The sequence below is a fragment of the Prosopis cineraria genome, unplaced genomic scaffold, assembly GCF_029017545.1.
Source record: "Prosopis cineraria cultivar Desert tree isolate PC_DT_omini unplaced genomic scaffold, ASM2901754v1 PC1, whole genome shotgun sequence".
In the NCBI taxonomy this organism is placed as follows: Eukaryota; Viridiplantae; Streptophyta; class Magnoliopsida; order Fabales; family Fabaceae; genus Prosopis; species Prosopis cineraria.
Genome location: NW_026555332.1, coordinates 2,669,672 through 2,689,404, shown reverse-complemented (window position 1 = coordinate 2,689,404; position 19,733 = coordinate 2,669,672). Strand labels below are relative to the sequence as shown.

Here is a 19,733-nt window from a genome sequence, read left to right as displayed (position 1 = left end):
AAAAAAGGCTTATAAAAGAGAATGAAGGATTAAAAACATCTAAACCAAAGACTGTAGTGCGAATGGCATAGCGCTCACACCAGGAAACTAGTCAATGATCTGACTGTTCATAATGATGTATTGGATGTTCTTTACTTGTGACCAAATTTTAGCACGATCCAACGGTTAACGCATCTGAAAATGTCGATTTATCGAAGCTGCTTGTGGATATGCGAAAATAAATTTAAGATAGATCTGCACTCGTGACGAAAGATGGCAATACTACTGCGAAGGAAAGCTAACACTCTTCAAAACCTGACTTATTGTGAGAAAAAATATTGTATGGCTCTGGTACCATGAGAGCTATTAGAGATAAGAGAGAGAAATTAGAGAAGGATTGAAAAATGTCGTATCTATTATTAAGATGAAGGTTACATTATATACACAAAGAAAATAAAAAATACAATAATGACTAATAACTATATAATAATATCAAATAATATATCCTAATAATAATTGAGATATATACACAATAATAATAAAAGATATTTGGAGAATATTTTAGATAATACAATCAAAATCAAAAAGTTTTTTAACATGGAATGCAAAATATTGTATACATCATATAATAAGAAAAATAAATTCTTTCAAACAACAATTTCTCTTTTTCCTTTTCAGAAAAAACGTACACTTATCTTGTTTCCATTGCCATGCGAGGCGAAGACATCTTCATCCAAAATGACTAGCTTTTAAGATTATTGGAATCAACAAGTAGATTTAAAGTCTGAATTGTGCCAATGATACTTTTAGAGCTATTTTGCCATATTGGATTGTTTGCACAACAACTTCCTAAAATTAAACAGACTCATCTTGTAAAAATTAATAGGAGCACAGAACAACAGACACTAGTAGAATAATACTTTGGCAACACAACACAGTATAGATGTAGAGGAAAGAATTGACTTGAAAACTGAAGAGTTTAGCATTGGACTCACAACACTCCTAATATTTATAGACACTAATCAAACAACTTTTGAACATCCTCAAATTATGATTTAATTTTCAGTTTCATAAATATTGTGGCTCATTAGACTAATTTATTTTGGTGGTTTCTGAATGTTGCATTTGAAGGCAATAAAAAAAATCAATTTTTATTTTTAATAGCTTGAAATAGTGTTTAATATTATTGATGGAAAATACTTATTTCTTTTGAAATACTGATATATTTTAAAAATATCCAACGAATTTGTTGGTCGTCTGATCCTTTTCTATTTTTTCAAGAGACATGAAACTTCAAATGAATATATTCACGTTTTTATCATTCGGTATTTTACTTGTTCTTATTTGAGGTATACTTGGGATCCAATTGGAAGAAATATCTTCTTATGTTCGTCCATATGGGTAGAACCTTTTTTTTTTTTAAGGATTTATAAAGGGTAATCAATATTTTTTTAATATGACAACCAAGAATTGAATTCATGCATTTTTATTTTTGAGCGAGCTTTTATGACGGTTAAAGAATCTTGAAAAAATTAATTTTTTAGTCCTCTAATTTTTAAGTCACTTATAACTTAGTCCCTCAATTATAACCCCTATGACTTAGTCCTTCAACTTTTGAATGATTTACAAATTAGTCCCTTAATTTTTGTTAATTTTTTTTCATGTTAGCTTATATTTCACATCAATGAGCAAGAGGAGGGTATTTTAAAATAATATATGAGCATTTTTTTATTCCTCTTATTTGATAAGAATTTTTTTTAAAAAAATTAAAAAATAAGGATCGAGTTATAGGTGAATCAAAAGTAGAGAGATTGAGTCGCAGCGAGTCATAGTTAAGGGATTGAGTTATAATTGAGTTAAAAGTTGAAGAATTAAAAGATTTTTTTTCAAAAATCTTTATTTATATATGTATATATATGAAGTCACAATATAAAGTCTTTCTCTAACACTTGTAATGTTAAAGATATAGTCGAACATTAAATGTTAGCGTCTCTTTTATTAGAAATTCAAACTTTTGTTTGTTTTGCTGTGAAGAGCCAACTCCCTTGGAAGTAGACTCAACAATTGTAATGAAATATAAAATATTTATAAATAAAAATTACAAATAAAAACTAAGTTTTAAGAACATTATCCAAAAGAAAGTGATTATAAAAATTACAAGACAGAAACAGGAAAAATAAAATGACAGTAACGTTATATTAGACATAATAAATATGAGTAATATTATTTATTTTAATAAAAATTTAAATTTTTATTTTTAAAAATAATATAATTAAAAAAATTAAGAATAATGAAGTTTTTAGTCTACCAAATTCGCCTCAATTATCAATTTGATCCATCAAATTTAATTTTATGTATTTGGTCAATACTATTAAAATTTACAATAATAACATATTAATATCAATTATGTAGATTAATAAATAAAAGTATTTTTATGTTAGGAAAAATGGATTCACGGATTTTAAAAACAAACAAAACAAAACGTAAGGTCTATATTGATAAAAAAATTAAATTGATTTGAGGGTCATTTTATTGCTATTTAACTATATATATTTGTCAGGTTATCTAATATATTTCACATATTAGATTAATTTGGAGGTCAATTCATGGTTTAAAACTTAAAATTAAAGGACTAACATGATAATATAAAATACAAGGTATTAACTTGATAAAAAAATAAATTTAAGGAGCTAATAAATTGATAACTAAATCAACTTCAAGGAATTGAAAGTTTTATTATTAAAAGAAATTAATTTTTGAAGTAGAAATAAAGTAATAATTTTTGACACAGGCTAATCCCATAATTTAATCGGCCACGTGAGTAGGAGTTTCTTAGTGCTATTTATCCTTCTCCCTTACTGGATGTTATTTTTTTTAATACTGTTGATTCCATTGTATCTACACTGTTGCCTTATTGTGTTTATAACTTCATATACATACATCTGCGCGCGGGCGCGGGTACCTTGTATAAAAGACAAGACAAGAGAGAAGATATATTGATTTGGGCTCATGAATTCGAAAAATCTATACCCGAACATGACTTTTTCCCCAGGTAATTTTTTTTTTTGGCTGAAATTTTTCCCAGGTAATTTATATCCCAAATATAAATGGAATCACTCTGATTTCTGAGAAAAAAAAGTTAACACTTGTAGTTTTGGGGTTAAATCTACCAATTCATTTTATTTTCAAAAATCTGAAAGGAACTAGTTTTATTATATTATTCGCCCAATACAAGTTAAAATTTATTGAGATGCTTGGTGAAAAATGGTAAAATACTAAATTCATTTGTTTATACCTTTTATCCTTGTGCTGGAAATAAAATCTCTCTCTCTCTCTCTTTCGCTCTAAAAGAGTTAGAAGTAGAATCTCAATATAACAGGATGTGTAATTTTCAATATTTATGCAGGCTGGATTAAGATGGGGCTTCTAAAATTCAAAATTATCATATTTGTGAAGCTAACATTTGTTTTTTTATTAATATTTAATTAATATCAATACTGTAGACCAATAACATTACAATTATAGCCGCCAAAAAAATATATTACTGTTATAAAAACAATGATTTTACTAATTTCGAAGTACATCATTTTTTATAATATTTTATTTTATGGAAAAATGTTAAATTTTAATAATTAAAATTAAGGATTTTCACTGTGGAGTGGAAAATTCAAATGAATCTTTATTTTTTGGCCAACAAAATTCAAAGAATCTCATACCATATTACATATCTTACATAATTAAGTGATAGAAAAATGAACAATGATCTTCACTTTTATCCGAGGTCTATATTTTTATTTTTCTTGTTACTTAAACCAAATTTTTATAAAGATAAAATATTTCTTAAAGATGATTCTAATTAGTTTGTTTACTAAATATTTCAAAATTTCTTTGGAAAGAGCGAAAAAAAGAACAAATAAAAGAAAAGGAATCCTCTCTGTTTTCCAAGAGAGACAAATCTATTTCTTGGATCATGAATAAAAAAATATATATTCATCTCAACTAAATTTATAATCTAATTAGAGATAGGGATCGAATTCTAATTACTTACGTCAGTATAACCGTCTAAGAGCCCTTGCCACTCATATATAGGATATGTTTAAAAGTATTCATGCACATTATTGTCTTTTTCATAGGAAGAAGAGATAAAATAATTAAAACATGACTAATATAAAAAACAACGAATTAATATTAATTTGAAATAAAATAATCTACAGCAAGAAATATAATTAACTTATTGAAAAACACCACTCAAGATCTCTAGACTTTAATTACCTGTCGTTTTAATTCCTGTATAGTTTATATTCATGATTTCTTATCCTTTTGTTTACTGTTCTTGAAACGATAGCTCTTTTATTTTTAAAAAAAATAATAAGAAGCGCCATGAGTTGGCTCAAAATTGCGTTAATTTTGTTGAAATACAATGCTATGATGCCATTCTTCACCCCACTCGCACGTAGTTGTTTGAGAGAGTGATATTCTTTTTTCTTTCTTTCTATTTTTTAATTAGACCAGAGTTTTTTTCAGTAAATTTTATAATTGTCGCCCCCACCCCAAATGAACATGTTTTTTCTAGTCATGTAATGAGTTTAACGATGTCAAGTTTACCTCAACAAACTTAATACAGTTTAAGATATCTCATATTCATTTCGTGTATTTTTCAAAGAATTATTAAGTAAATAAAACCCTTAATTATTATTCAAAAATTATTTTGAATCTTAAACTCTTAAAATATATAAAATAAATTTTAAATTTTTAAATTCATAATAAAATAAACCCTGGCTATTAACTTTTTAACACCGTTATTGTCCACGCAGGTATTATTCAGGATTTATTTTCCTACGAATTTAACTTTGACTGTTATAATATTTACGTGGATACTAACGGTGTTAAAAAAATTAATGACTAGGGTTTATTTTGTTATGAATATAAAAGTTTAAAGTTTATTTTATATATTTTAAAAATTTAGAATTTAAGATGATTTTTGAGTAAGAGTTCAAGATTTTATTTGTCCATTAATACTTTTCCAAAATACAGGGATTGCCATGTTAAAAGAGATGGAAAATCACAAAAATAAGCCATAAGAACTTAAAAAAAAAAACACTGTTGAATATAGGGACATGAAGTGCTCTTTTTCCTATGTTATCAATCAATTTTCATATGAAATACACTCATATCTCTCAATATAAAATTAGTAGAAAATCGTAACATAAATAATGCATATAATGAATGAAAAAAACATGTTTATTTGTTTTTTTTTTAAACCAAAACATGAATGAAATGTGTTGTTGATATCAAAACCAAAACCAATGCACAAAGCGAGATTCGTTCTGTTACCATTTGTGTTCAATGTGTACTTTTACTACATTCTTTAAATTCTTTGTTTTCCTTGTTAGAAAAAGATAAGCAACAACTTAGTTGGCTAGAGATCGCAAGCACTGAGTCATCTCCAGAATGGTCCCGATCCTCCAAAAAAGAAAAAACCGTTTTTTGTTTAGAGTGGCTCGAGGGATAAAATTAAATTAATTTATTTAAAGTTTTGAATTTGAATTTGGGTCATAAAATAAACAATCACATTCAATAAAAATATTAAAGGCATTTCAAGATATCATAGGTTGTTGTTAATAAGATCAGTTCTAGACAATAGACAATCATGTATTAGTCTGGTGGTTCATAATAAGAAATTAAAGGGATTTTTTTTTTTTCACAAACAGGAAAAAAATAACACTAATTTACTTCCGAAATATATTTGTTCAGTATTTTCTTTTTTACTGTGAAGGAAAATCCAATTATGTGGTTTCCGTGAATGGGTTTGTCCAGCCAGTGACTGCCATTTCTGTCGCATTTTACAGTAACGCAATCCAACCAAAAGCGATACCCTTTTCATTTTTCTTTATCTGTCCGTCCTTTTTTTCATTTTGCGTATTATAAATGGAAAAATCAATCCCTGGAAGCCACGAAGTGAGAATTTCTTGTCATTGAAGGTACCCCTCTTTTGTTGCTTGACCCTCAATCAAAGACCCATCTTTTCCGTTTTGCTTCGGCAACTTCACCAGAAGCCCTAATCTCCATACCCACCTTCTTCTTCTTCATCCTCAGTCTTTACCTCCTTATGGGTCGCGAGACGTTGCCAGTTCCAGCTGCACCAGCCCCAGTAGTGACAACACCGAATCCAACGACACCAGTAGTAGCACCCCAAGCTCCTCCTACATCACTTGCTCCTGGGTTTCGCTTTCACCCAACTGATGAGGAACTCGTTATTTACTACCTTAAGCGCAAAGTTTGTGGAAAAACTTTCCGATTTGATGCAATCTCTGAAGTCGACATTTACAGAAGCGAGCCTTGGGACCTAGCAGGTCACTCTCTTTTTCTCCCCCGAAATATTTTACCTTTGCATTTTTTGTGTATGTAAAAAAGACTGATGAGTTTTGCTTTCCTTTTTTCTCCATTCTAAAGCATTTTTTTGTTTCTTCTTTCGCATTGGGGTTTGACGCTGTAATGCTGGATTTTCTCGAAATGGGTGTTCTTGTTTATGTGGAAATTTCGTGGGTTCACGTTCCTTTTTCCTCATACATTTCTGGGTATTTGTTGTTTTTGCCCTCTTATTTTTTATCCTGGTGGTGGTGGGACGAATGGCTGTTTCAGATAAGTCAAGGTTGAAGACGAGGGACCAGGAATGGTATTTTTTTAGTGCATTGGATAAGAAATACGGTAATGGAGGGAGAATGAACAGGGCTACTAGCAAAGGATACTGGAAAGCCACTGGGAATGACCGTCCAGTGAGGCATGAACAAAGGACTGTGGGGCTGAAAAAAACTTTGGTATTTCATAGTGGGAGGGCTCCAGATGGTAAGCGTACCAATTGGGTTATGCATGAGTACAGGCTTGTTGATGAAGAGCTGGAAAGAGCTGGAATTGGGTCCACCCAGGTGAGATCATAGTTAAATTTACTTAATGTTGTTGTCCCGAGAATAAAAATGTAGAAAATGAAGCTTGAGATGAGAGCTTAAACTGCTTAAATTATGCCCTCCTTTTCCTTAGTAGCTGGAAAGGGGTCTCCTCATTTGAACCAATTATTTCATTTTGGTAAAATAAGGAGCTTAGTGTTTGGGTTCCCTAACTGTGGAACTCTTGGATGCAGAAGTTTGAAGTTATTTCTTATTCAGTTATCTTCCGAGCAAGCAGCACTGTATTGTTTTGTTTCGGAAAATATGGTGCATGGACGTTGTTATTATATCTCAATCATAGTTTCACCTCTTGTTTTTAACTCATTTCTCTGCTGGGTGGAAAAGGATGCATACGTTTTGTGTAGAGTATTTCACAAAAATAACATAGGACCTCCAAATGGTCAACGTTATGCACCTTTCATTGAGGAAGAATGGGATGATTCATCAGCACTGATTCCAGGGGCAGAGCCTGTTAATGAAGCTACAGCCATCCGTCGTCCACTCATTGAAGGCAATGGTCATGTTGGCTGTTTTGAAGGAACTAATGGTGTCCAGGTTTGTTCTTTCCCAGAAAATTATCCAATCTAGTGTAGTTGTATAACTTGGGGAGTACATTTTGCCTCAGATGCAGTAAGGTTTCAATTAAAAGATTGGCCCTAAAAAAACCTTAAAATATAACGGTTTAAAGTTGTATTTTAGAGTTTATGCACTAATTTTGTAATTAGGTTTAAGTTTCTGGTTGAAAATGCAGCTTTCTTTAAACTTTGTGTGGAGCTGTGGATATTAGATGGTAATGTTTACACATGCTTACAAAGTAACTAATTTATTGGTTGCTTGAATTTATCAAATCACTTTCTGTGGTTTTGTCAGAGAATGATAGATAACATGAAATATGCAGAAAAGTCATGCTTCAACTGACAACTTGAGTAGACAGAATATTCGCTGGGATATCTGTTGCCACCTGTGGTTTTGTGTTTGCAATATTTCCCGTTTATAGGCTTGCTATGTGTGTGTGTGTGTTTGTCTTCGTAGCAAATAATACTATGTGCTCTATACCCCTTTCACGAGACCAAGAACATGTGAGGTAAAGATGAATTAACATGTCCTAATTAACAAAATAAAGTAGTAGTTATTTATTTATTTTTTGGTTTGTGCTGGAGCAATGCCAGATCAATATAAGGGTATTCCCAATTTGTTTATTTTGCTCCTCTTACAAGATGTTTGATTACTTTGACTTCCCCGTATGATTATTATCTTAAAAAGGCTTTTGTAGCATGAAGGATTTCGTTTCCTGACTGAAAATTTGGCCCTTCTGTCTTTCCTTACTAGATGGAAAAAGAATTGCGTTGCCAAGAAGATGAATCCTCCTACTTTTAAGACTTTAAGAGTCGTTTTACAGTTTTACTAGGTTTAGACATTACTTACGCCCTGATTTTGGGAAGTGAAACAAAATATCCTTGTTGAGCAAGGATGATAGGGCTTCCAGCAGCAGGTGACTTGGGGCCCAATCTTTGCAATCAGGATCTTGATATTATTAGTTGGGTTTGTAAAGCTTAGGGATATGAGATATCTTGGATGATTTGTTACTTCTTGCACTGAATGTTATTTGAGGGGGATTGACTTGAATCTTTGATTGGTCATGATAGTATGAGCTACATTTATCTTCAAGAATGAACTTAAATCCTTAAGGAAAACATAGATAAATCATAGAAACTTGGGGGAGGGGGAATGGGGAAGGAAGGAAAGAGAATTTGACTTTATAATCAAACCCTCTTGTTCTTTGTATCCATCTCCCTACCTAACAATCCCTTTTTCTGAATTTGTCTTTATACTGAAACCTTCTTGTTCCTTATATCCATCTCCATACCTAGCAATCCCTTTTTCCTGGAATTCACAATTCATATTGGTTGATTTTGAGATCAGCTTTCGCCTAGTTCTTTTTGTCACTTTATCTCTTGGTTAATCAATGACCATTGCTTGTTGATTTCTGTTTTACTAAACTTTTGATGTCATCATTGTGGGGTTAATATCCACATTGTTTTGTTTCTGTGGAACTTATTTGTTATTTGGATCAATCTTATGCTGATTTGGTTGGGAACCACAGATTCATAAAATGTGAATTTTAGTCGTTCTTACTGTTTCTGATGGTTCATCAAACATTGAAGTACATTGCAAGAGCGAGTTATTTGTGGTTAAGCTATGTAGTTGAAGATATCTGAAGAAAACTTTCCTACTGCTGCTGCTGTAAAAATAAAACTTGATTAGTTTATATATTTAGTCTTGATTTATATAGTAGAACTAGATTTAGGTATAATATCATAAGTTTTTCTATAAGGTTCTTTAATAAATACATGAATGTGGAGAACCCTTTTTTTGGAACATCTGATGAGGTGGTGCTGAGCTTTGAAGAGGTATTCATTCAATCATTTGTCTTGTTTTTTTTTTTTGAAAACTTAATAGAAAATATTAAAAAAAATTGTGCTTAACTTTTCTCCTATATAATATCATTAATTAATTTGCAATTAAAAGAGGTTTAACAAGTAAACTTTCACCCTTTAATATCTCACCACAAGGATTTGCTTGTTCCATTTTGCTTCAGCAATGAAATATGTTACTAAAAGTTTAAAACCATCCATGATGAAGTTCCTTGTTGCGTGCTAGTCTTAATTGAACTAGTACAAGTTAATGAGATAACTTCATGGGTTTTTGTGAGTTTGAGTTTTGGGAACCATCACGGAGATTATGTAGAAGCAGTCATGAGGGTTTAATGTAATTCTGTGATATCTCACCCATTCACACCAAACGAAAGAAAAAAAGGGGGGATGCTTGACATGAAATACAAAGGAGTTTGGCGTTTTGATTTGTTTGTTTATAAACAACAACAAGCCTTTATCCCACTAGGTGGGGTCGGCTACATGGATTGCAAGACGCCATTGTGCTCTATCATTTATTAAGCTTTTAGAAATATTATTAATTAAGAGATCACGTTCAACAACTTCCAAGAGTGTTCTCTTAGGCCTTCCTCTACCTCTCTTAATCGGACTCAAAGTTATATGTTCCACTCTTCTCACTGGTGCCTCCCTTGGTCTTCTTTGTACATGCCCAAACCATCTCAACCGATTTTCTACCATTTTTTCCTCAATAGGTGCCACCCTCACTTTTTCACGTATGTGCTCATTTCGAATTTTATCTTTACGTGTATGTCCGCACATCCATCGTAACATTCTCATCTCTGCTACTCCAACTTTATGCTCTTGCTGTCCCGTTAGAGCCCAGCATTCACTACTATATAACATTGCCGGTCTGATAGCAGTACGATAAAACTTTCCTTTAAGTTTATTAGGCACCCTACGGTCACAAATAACTCCTTTAGCTTTTCTCCAATTAAACCACCCAGCTTGAATTCTATGTGAAATATCTCCACTGATTTCGCCATCATTTTGAATAATGGCTCCCAAATATCTAAACTTTTCCACTTGAGGTATAATTTGATCTCCCAATTTCACTTCGAAATTATTTTCGAATAGTCCTTTACCAAATTTACAATATAAATATTCCGTCTTACTTCTACTCAGACGAAAACCTTTCGACTCCAATGTCCTCCTCCATAACTCAAGTTTGCAATTAACCTCTTCTCTTGTCTCTGCTATAAGAACTATATCATCCGCAAAGAGCATACATTTCGGGATTTCCTCTTGAATATGTTCCGTCAAAACATTTAAAATCAAGTTGAACAAATAAGGACTCAGAGATGATCCCTGATGTAGTCCAATCTTTATAGGAAAATCCTTTGTTTGACCACTAGGCGTTCTTATACTAGTTTTTACCCCCTCATACATATCTTGTATGGCTTTAATATAAGCAATCCGTACTCCCTTTTTTTCCAACGCTTTCCAAAGCACTTCTCTTGGTATACGGTCATAAGCTTTTTCCAAATCAATAAAAACCATGTGTAGATCTTTATCTTTACAACGATACTTTTCCATTAATCCCCTTAGTAGATAAATCGCCTCTGTAGTTGATCTACCTGGCATAAAACCAAATTGATTCTCAGAAATACTTGTCTCCAATCTCAACCTGTGCTCAATTACTTTCTCCCACAATTTCATTGTGTGGCTCATGAGTTTAATCCCTCTATAGTTAGTACAATTCTGAATATCTCCTTTATTTTTATAAATAGGAATTAATGTACTTCTCCTCCACTCATCAGGCATTTTCTTGGACCGTAAAATCACATTAAATAACTTAGTTAACCATCTCACCCCTTCTTCACCTAAACATTTCCACGCTTCGATAGATATACAATCAGGTCCGTTAGCTCTACCATTTGCCATTTTCTTAAGAGCTTCCTTTACCTCCTTATCACGTATTTTTCGATAGAATGACAAATTTTGTTCTCCTTCACCAGTTACTAAATCCTCCAAGTTACTAGATGAATCCTCTCCATCATTGAAAAGTTTAGAAAAATAAGTCTCCCATCTATTTTTAATTTCATCATCTGTAACTAAAATTCTTCCCTCTTCATCCTTAATACACCTTACCTGTTCTAGATCTCTTGATTTTCTTTCCCTACTCTTGGCAATCTTATAAATATTTTGCTCTCCTTCCTTCGTCTCAAGGTTCTTATAAAATTCTTCAAAAGCTTTGGAACGAGCTTCACCCACAGCTCTCTTAGTTTCCTTCTTAGCCATACGGTACCTCTCCCAATTTTCCTCATTGTTACACAAATGTATGGCTTTAAAACAGTTCTTCCTCATTTGTTTGTTTATAAAGGACAGTTAAATTGAGTCGGAGGTGGATGTACTCCATGGATGTAGGTTTGCTTATAACTCTTAAAATTACAATCAAGCGTTGTCTTAATTGGGGCATTTGACAGGATTTTATATGCTGGCTATGTTATGGAGTAGTGTGAAAATAGTGGGCTGTGAGATAGGAACTTTAGTATTGAAATGAATCATGTATATGTACATTGAGCATCAATTGGTAAGCTGCTGTTAGTTTGTTTATGGCTCTCTAATTATCCAATAAATTAGCATCTTTAATGATTTTGAATTCAAGACTAGCTTACATGGATCAAGTTGGATATTTATTAAGGCTATTCAGGTTTGATTTTCAAGGATTGCAATGTAATTAGAGTCAATCTTCAATTTGGATTTGAAATCATCATCGATCTATTTCTTTTAAAATCTCTTCTTTTCTCCTCCCCAAACTTCCTCCCAACCATACAAAGTTTACCTTTGTTCTCCATTGTTAAACTGACAGTGTTATGTGATGTGATATCCTCACATGAGAGAATCCTGATTCACAATACTATGGTTGTGGTAGACAATATGGGGCTGTTGAATAATGCTCTCAATATTATTTATTTTGCATCACAGAAGGAATGACATTCAATGAAAGATGAGGTAGAAATGAAAGTGTTTTCTTACGTAAAGTTGTATGGTGCGAGGATGATAATGAAGCAAAATGGAAATTCTTGTGATCCAATAACTTCTGATCATTCAAACATCTTTTTTTATTCTATAATGAGTTTGTTGGTACTTGGTATCACCTTATTGCATAGTGATATACTACTTGTTTGTGATTTTAGTCTGTAGTTGACATCTCAATAAACATGTTACTGCACTTTGGTAGCATAATTGCATCATGGAATTATAGATTTCTCTGTTTTGGTTTGCTGCCGAGTTTACATTCATAGTTTTGCTAGTGACTGGAGAAGTTATCTTGTCTTTTGTTATATGTATGATTGTCTGTATACCATATCACAATGGATATGTGACAGCTTTTCTTTTCTCAAGCTTGAGAAATCCTGATATTAGATGCATCATTGAGATTTTCTGCAATTTGATGAAAAGCATTTCATGCAATGAAAAATGCAGAGTGTAGAGGGAATCTTTGTTGGATCTTTTTTTCTTCATCAAATGAATAATTTTGTTCCAAGAAAATTTGATAGCCTCATTGTGTGACCAAAAACATAAAATAAAATGAAAGACAGTTTTTTTTGTGTGCTGCAACATTTTATTCGTGAGGGAATCACTGATTCCTTGCTATTGCATGTTTCAAAATCAGTTTGCCTCCTGTGGTTTACCCCCAAAGAAAGTTGTGAAAATGTTAAAATGTTGAGCGATTTCCCTTTCAAATATTTTTTTTCCATTTATGTGTTGAACTTTTTTACTATTTTGAGACCATATTTAGGATTGATTAATTAATTAAGTAGATAAATATCAAAGTCTGTAAATACAACAACAATAAGAAGTCTTATCTTGTTAGGTAGGGTCGGTTATATGAATTGCACGACATCATTGTGCTCTATAATCAACCAAACTTTTAAGAATATTGTTAACCAAGAGGTTTTATTCAACAACTTCTATAAGTGTTTTCTTTGGTTTTCTTTTACCCTTCTTTATCGGGCTTAAGATTATCTGTTTCATTCTCTTTACCGGTGCCTTCCACAGCCTTTTCTATAGATGAATATATAAAAAAAGGATCAAGTAAATGATTCAGTTTTGAAATCTCAACTTTATCTCAGCACTAGAGGGGTGATGAAATTGTTCAATGTGTAACTGCAACATATTTTCAACAATTTAAATGTTCATTATTCGAGTTCTATGAAAAGAGATAGAGGAAGATTAAAGAGAACATTCAATGAAATTATTAAAAGAAATTTTTTAGTTAACAATATATTCAAAGATTTAGTTGTTGATAAGAGTACAATGGTGTTGTTCAATCCATATATCTAGCCCTATCTAGTGAGATGAAGCTGTTTCTTCTTGTTGTAAATGTTCATTATTTCAAAATTCGTCTAATTATTTGTACTATTAAATTTAAGACAAAAATACTAGAGTTGTTAAGTGGGTAATAGAATAGAGCACAAGGGGGTAAATTGATTTTGGACCAAACGCAGGAGAGTGCACTACAGTAAACCCTATATTCATTTATGCCCTGCTATTTTGAAGAATTGCATCACAGAATTTGAAGCTTTCATGTGCTAAATGCTTTCTTCATTTTGGTTCATTCTTTCAGGATACCCAATCCATCAATAAAGCTCCTCTTGATGTGAATAAGCTACCAATTGAAACTCAAAATCTGCTAGCTGTCTGCAAGAGGGAGAGCATGGCTGAGTATCCGTCACCCGAAAGGGATAATTCTAAAACTATGGATGAGTACCCATCACCACAAACCGATAATCCGAAGCCATTCTCGCTAATATACAAAAGAAGGCGGCATAATTTGAACACTAGTCATTCAAATGCTCCTGAGCATTCAGCCCGTAACAGCCAGGATCCATGTTCATCGATAATAACAACCGCAGCAACAACACTTCCAGCTACAACCACCACAACAACTGCCAGTGCTTCGACGAGAAAACATTTCTTGTCTGCGTTGGTGGAGTTCTCTCTACTTGAATCTCTTGAACCCAAGGAAAGTCCTTCGACTCGCGTGCCACAATTTGACCCCTCTACTCTTGACGCTCCTGTGCCTCCTAGCTGCTTGAAATTCATCCAACAGTTGCAGGATGAGGTTCGTAAACTCTCGGTTGAGAGGGAGACAATGAAATTTGAGATTATGAGTGCTCAGGCCATGATAAACATCCTGCAATCGCGTATCGATGCGCTGAACAAAGAGAATGAGGAGTTGAAGAGAGGCAATTAGAGAATGCTTAGGAACTGGTTGTGTACATGTGCAATCTTGTTCTTGCTATTGTACCAATTTCAGCACAGCAATAGTGCTTCTTCCAGTTCATGTATTATTTTTCAAGAGTTAGTGGTAACAGGGGAGGTGAGTAATCTGTTAGTAAGGAAGGGACTCTATAAACGTGGGGGAAGTATATTTGTGTATAATGTGAGAAATGGATTTAATATAGTTTTATAGTCTAAAAACTCATGTATCAAATGATATCAGAGCCAATTCACACTATTTGATGCATGGTAAAGGTATTTATCAGGAATATTCGATATGAGTATCAAATGATGTAAATTGGCTCTAATATTGATTGGTACATGAGCATGAGTATTTAGACTATAGGACAATATATAGAATCCATTTCTAACATGTTACACCAATATGATTCCTTATTTATAGAGTTCATTTTTCACTATCAGATTACTAACTTGTTAATCTTCCCTGTAGCAATTAGGATCTGTTGTAGTTTTCAACTTAAACTAGATTTCCCAAGAGACTTGAACTTTTTATTTGCATTGTGTAATCTGTAAGGCTTTTAGTTGCCCATTGTTGTGAGAATGGTAATCTGGACTTCCTTCGCTTTGCTTGCCCTTTAGGAATGGTTAGAAACCCAATTAATCTGTCTAATATATATATATATACACACATACAAGTGAACTCAAATTATAATATTATATATATATATATATATATATAAAAGATACATGCGTGTATATACTGAGTCTTTTTAGTGTTTTAAGTTGAAACCTATACATGTAATCTAATAACGACGGGGTGTATGTATTAGACGGTTTGTAAATAACGACGTGGCTTATCTTTCTTCACACTTTGTTTTCAATTGGTGACTTAAATAGTCGGTAGATTTAAGCTGGTAAGATGTGATGTGACTCATCTTATAAAGACATTTATAATTTATTTGAATCAGGTCAAAGAAAATCAACTCTCAAATTTAATTACAGAAAAGGATAAATCAGGAAAAAAAACAGCAGAATAACACGAGAACCATGGAACGGAATTAAACATTTTCAAGGACCATGAATTTAAAATTATAGAAAATGACCACAGTTTTAAAGACACATAATTGACAGATAACTCTATTGAAAGTAGCAGCAGATGAGTTGCAAATCACGAAAGCTCAACGGCAAATCTAAAAACATCACTTGCAAATGGGTTATCAATTATGTAGGCTTTATAAATCCTGAAAACTCAGTAGAAAATGTTAAAAGCTTTTAAATTATAGAAGTTCTAGAAATCCTAAAACATCTAATCTTCCATTATTTACAATTCAGCGTTTAATATTAGTGTTTAGACCTAAAATGAAGCGTTAAGCCCAAAATAACAAAGAGAAAGGAAAATGAAACGTCAAGCCCAATACTTAGATGAAAAAGGCCCGGTCTGTTTCTAGATAAGGTTCCATGTTGAGCATGTACTGAGGTGAGGGGCATGACCCTTAAATCTCAGAGTGAATGAGTGTGAAAGGTTGTTAAATGAATGTGGGATCTCATTTAACGTGCCCCAAATCTTGCTGGATTGTGTCCAGCAATAGCAAATATTTTACAGATGGGCTCCTGATTCTTCAGGCACCATGGTCTTAAGCATTCAAGTATAAAAAAGGTCTAACTGATAAAATCAAGGATGGACAATTTACATGAAAAATAGACTCATTTCTTAGTTTCAATTCCAATTTACTTTGTATTATGCAATTATACTTAGATTTTTTGAGTTTTACAGTTGTAATTGTTGCAACTCTGTACTTCAATTCTATTAATTAAATCACCTTTACATCATTATCTTCATGTGAACTTAGGTAAGGAAGCCTACATCATTATCTTTGTATCTTTGCATTTGGGTGGACTTAGGTAGGGGATCTAAGGGACCCTTTTATCATATTTGAGATTCTATGTCTCTAGCACACTGGATACTTTTATTGCTTAAACACAATGAACAATTTGTGGCATACCTAGGGGGACCATTGTGATAAAGATGCCTAGAAAGAATGTTGATGAACGAGGTACTGGTTCTCATGAACTCGAAGGTGGCTCTGCACACGTAGGGTTAGAAGAACACTTAACGTGTGAAGATAGAGTAAATGCACATTGTGAGCATGTGCTGCCAATGACCACTAGCGGCAGTAATGCATGCAAGTCTTACTTGAAGGCAAGTAACAACACTGTAAATCCTCTGACTGTGTTTAACTAGCCTATTGTAAAAGTACTGTGATGGATACAAGATCGTGTGGATAAGTAGTTAGAATAAAGTTGGAGATTATATGCACTCTTACATAAGCTTCGGAGTGTCGAGAAAGAAAGCACCGGCAGGTAATGATACAGGCCCTTCATGAAGGGTTAAGGAACATCACTACATGGCTAAGGGGAGGGCCCATAAAAGTTGGCTCAATATTCGTGTTCCATGGGGGCAACCCTCAAGGAGCAATCCAAACGTAGGCCTTTGGGGCTACATACACATAAGGGACAATTCTATCCCTTATGTTTTTGCACACATTAATCCTATAAGTCTATTATGGTTATTTAAAAATAAATATAAAATCTGTAATAAAATAGTGCAAATACACAAATTATTGAAACCCCAAAGTGTCAACTCAAACCAATACATAACAAATACCTAAACAAACATAAATCAGAGTTGCAAGCTTTTGGAACTATGGGATACTAAAATGTTCAAAAACTTAGTTTAAAAGAAAAATAAAATGACATTTTACAATTATAGGAGCATCCGCTGTGGCTTACAATATCCTGACGTGCCATTCGAGCTCAACGAAGCTTTGGAAGTGTTTGTTTTTTATAGGTAAACCTTTAACCTTTTAAAAGTTTGAGGTAACCAAAAATATTTAATTTGTATACTTGTTTGTTAATTGACTATATGTTCAAAGACTTTGTTTTAAAAACCGTGTGATAGTTATTAACTTATTTTTGATACAAGTTATGGCAAAATGAAAAATTTTATGTGATGTACAAGTGTATGTATGAATTGATGATAGTGATGTGAATATGTATGTTAATGTAATCAAAAAGGAAAAGTTGCGAATTGAAATGTGTGTTGAGAATGATTGCGGTTGTGATAGTGTTTAGCATGATATGATGAGATTATTGTCAATAAAATTGCATGCTACATGTTGATATTATGTGCATTGCATGATCATTTATAGATGAATTTTGCCTAGGGAGAGGAGTAGTGAAAAAAATCCACGTGATATTAGCAGCTTAATGTTAGAATCAAAAGCTAGTCAGACTATCAGCCATTGAAATCAAGAGATAGTCATTGTCTCATTATTGTTAAGGGACAGTCCCACTTGTTTTTTGATGGACTGAAATCTAATTGATTTCTACTGATTCATGAGGAGGTTAGATTAGGGGTACGAAACCCCATGATTGTTAGTGTTGGGGGAAACTGTGACTCACAAGTGAGTGAAGTAGCCTTAGTCGGGTAGCTCCTCATGAGTAAAAGGCTTGGATAGTTTAAATACATGAACGTAGCCCACTATATAGCTACCAGTTTCATGTCAGAGGTATTGAAATAATATAAGGATAGCATTGATCATGCATTTCACTTTTCGGCCACATGATTGTTATTATTGTGGTTTGGCATAATTGACAGGGGCATATAATTGTTAGTATTATGATCCTATATGTATTTTAATGTTTATCATTGATGTGAGTTTCAATATGTGATTGTGCTTGGCTGCATGGTTGTTAGCTTTATAGTTGTGGTACCCTTTTGAAAAGCAAGTCAATTTGTGAAAAGAAATGTAATTGCCAATTGCATTTATAATTAATTGCATCTATAAGATATATTACGGGGACAGGCTTATCAGATCAAGATCGAGAAAACAACTAAGGCATAGGATTCTATTGGAAATCCTATTAGTAGGTCTCGTAGTTTTATTTATGTGTATTTTGTTAATAATTTTCCAACTAGGTTAACATATGATTTTTAACTACTTGCATTATTTAAGAAATTGAATTGAATGTGTATTTTAGGCTTTAGGTTGTATATATTATGGCTATAAAGTTTATATAGGGCCAACATACTAATATAAGTAGAGAGATGTGTAGTTGTATGGATATTGTGAATGATATAATAATTTATGAGAATTTAGCTCCCCTATATGTTTTTATGATTATAAGATTGAGCGTTGAAAATATGATTTATATGTGAATGTTTGGCTGCGATGTATTACACGAGTCCATTATAATTCATTGAGTGTGGTCTAAGGGTTAGTATGAGCTTTTGGCACTTGGATTGAATATTAGACACCTTAATTGTGATTAATGTTAAAAATGAGTCTTTTTGGAAATGGACGTCCAACTTTTGATTGAAAAGTGATTTGATTGTAAAATTAGTGCCATTAATTAGAGCTCATAGAAAGCTTTTCATAGACACTTAGATTACTTCAATCAAATGTTGGACGAAGAATCGGAGCACGTTTAAATCTTGCCCCAAGTGATATCTTATGACAATAAGTTTGCTATTAGATTTCATGTAATATGCCATGGGGCAAGCATAGCATAGAAGTAGATGAGCCACGGCACATCTACAACAAGCCGCGACGTATCACTGAGTGTTGTACTAAAATGCTATTTTTCCAATCCAAATGCAAATACTTTGTTACAAATATCCTATACTTTTGTGAACATCTTTTACTCTGATTTTTGAATGATAATAGAATATTGAAGTGTTTGAATTTCAAAAACTTGGGATCTCATTCTTATAAATTTTACAAACTTGATAATTATCTTAGGTTCATTGCAAAATCTCCCTTTTCTAATTACAATTAAAACCATAATTTAAGGTAATCAATAGATTAACTCATGAAGAAATTACCAAGTTTGTACTTTGAAATAACGGGATCCCAAGTTTTTATAGTTTAAAATGAGTCAAATTCATTTGTTAAACATTTAATTAGAGTTTAAATCATGTTATAAAAGCATGAGATATCTCATAAATGTGAAAGGAGTTGAAAAATTTCATGGCATGCCCCATTTCTTCCTCGTTATTTGTGACGTACTATGGCATGTTGCATGCTCATGATAGCAGAATCCAAGTAACTTTTGACATGCCCCATTTCTTCGTCTGATGTCCAAATAAGATTATCTAGATGTTTGTGAA

The 19,733-nt window shown here is 32.6% G+C and overlaps 1 protein-coding gene across 1 annotated transcript; it reads left to right on the top strand.

Moving 5' to 3' along the window:
- Window positions 1–5,910: 5,910 nt before the first annotated feature.
- LOC129312892 (NAC domain containing protein 50-like) lies at window positions 5,911–15,184 on the top strand. The gene is made up of 4 exons (XM_054955673.1): window positions 5,911–6,332; window positions 6,622–6,905; window positions 7,269–7,478; window positions 13,947–15,184. The coding sequence occupies exons 1-4, from the start codon at window positions 6,089–6,091 to the stop codon at window positions 14,574–14,576; spliced, it is 1,368 nt and encodes a 455-aa protein (XP_054811648.1). The 5' UTR covers window positions 5,911–6,088; the 3' UTR covers window positions 14,577–15,184.
- Window positions 15,185–19,733: the final 4,549 nt, after the last annotated feature.

Coding starts and splice junctions, on each gene's coding strand:
- LOC129312892 (XM_054955673.1), top strand. CDS start 6,089: ATGGGTCGCGAGACGTTGCCAGTTCCAGCTGCACCAGCCCCAGTAGTG. Junction 6,333..6,621: donor CGAGCCTTGGGACCTAGCAG/GTCACTCTCTTT, acceptor TGGCTGTTTCAG/ATAAGTCAAGGTTGAAGACG. Junction 7,479..13,946: donor AAGGAACTAATGGTGTCCAG/GTTTGTTCTTTC, acceptor TCATTCTTTCAG/GATACCCAATCCATCAATAA.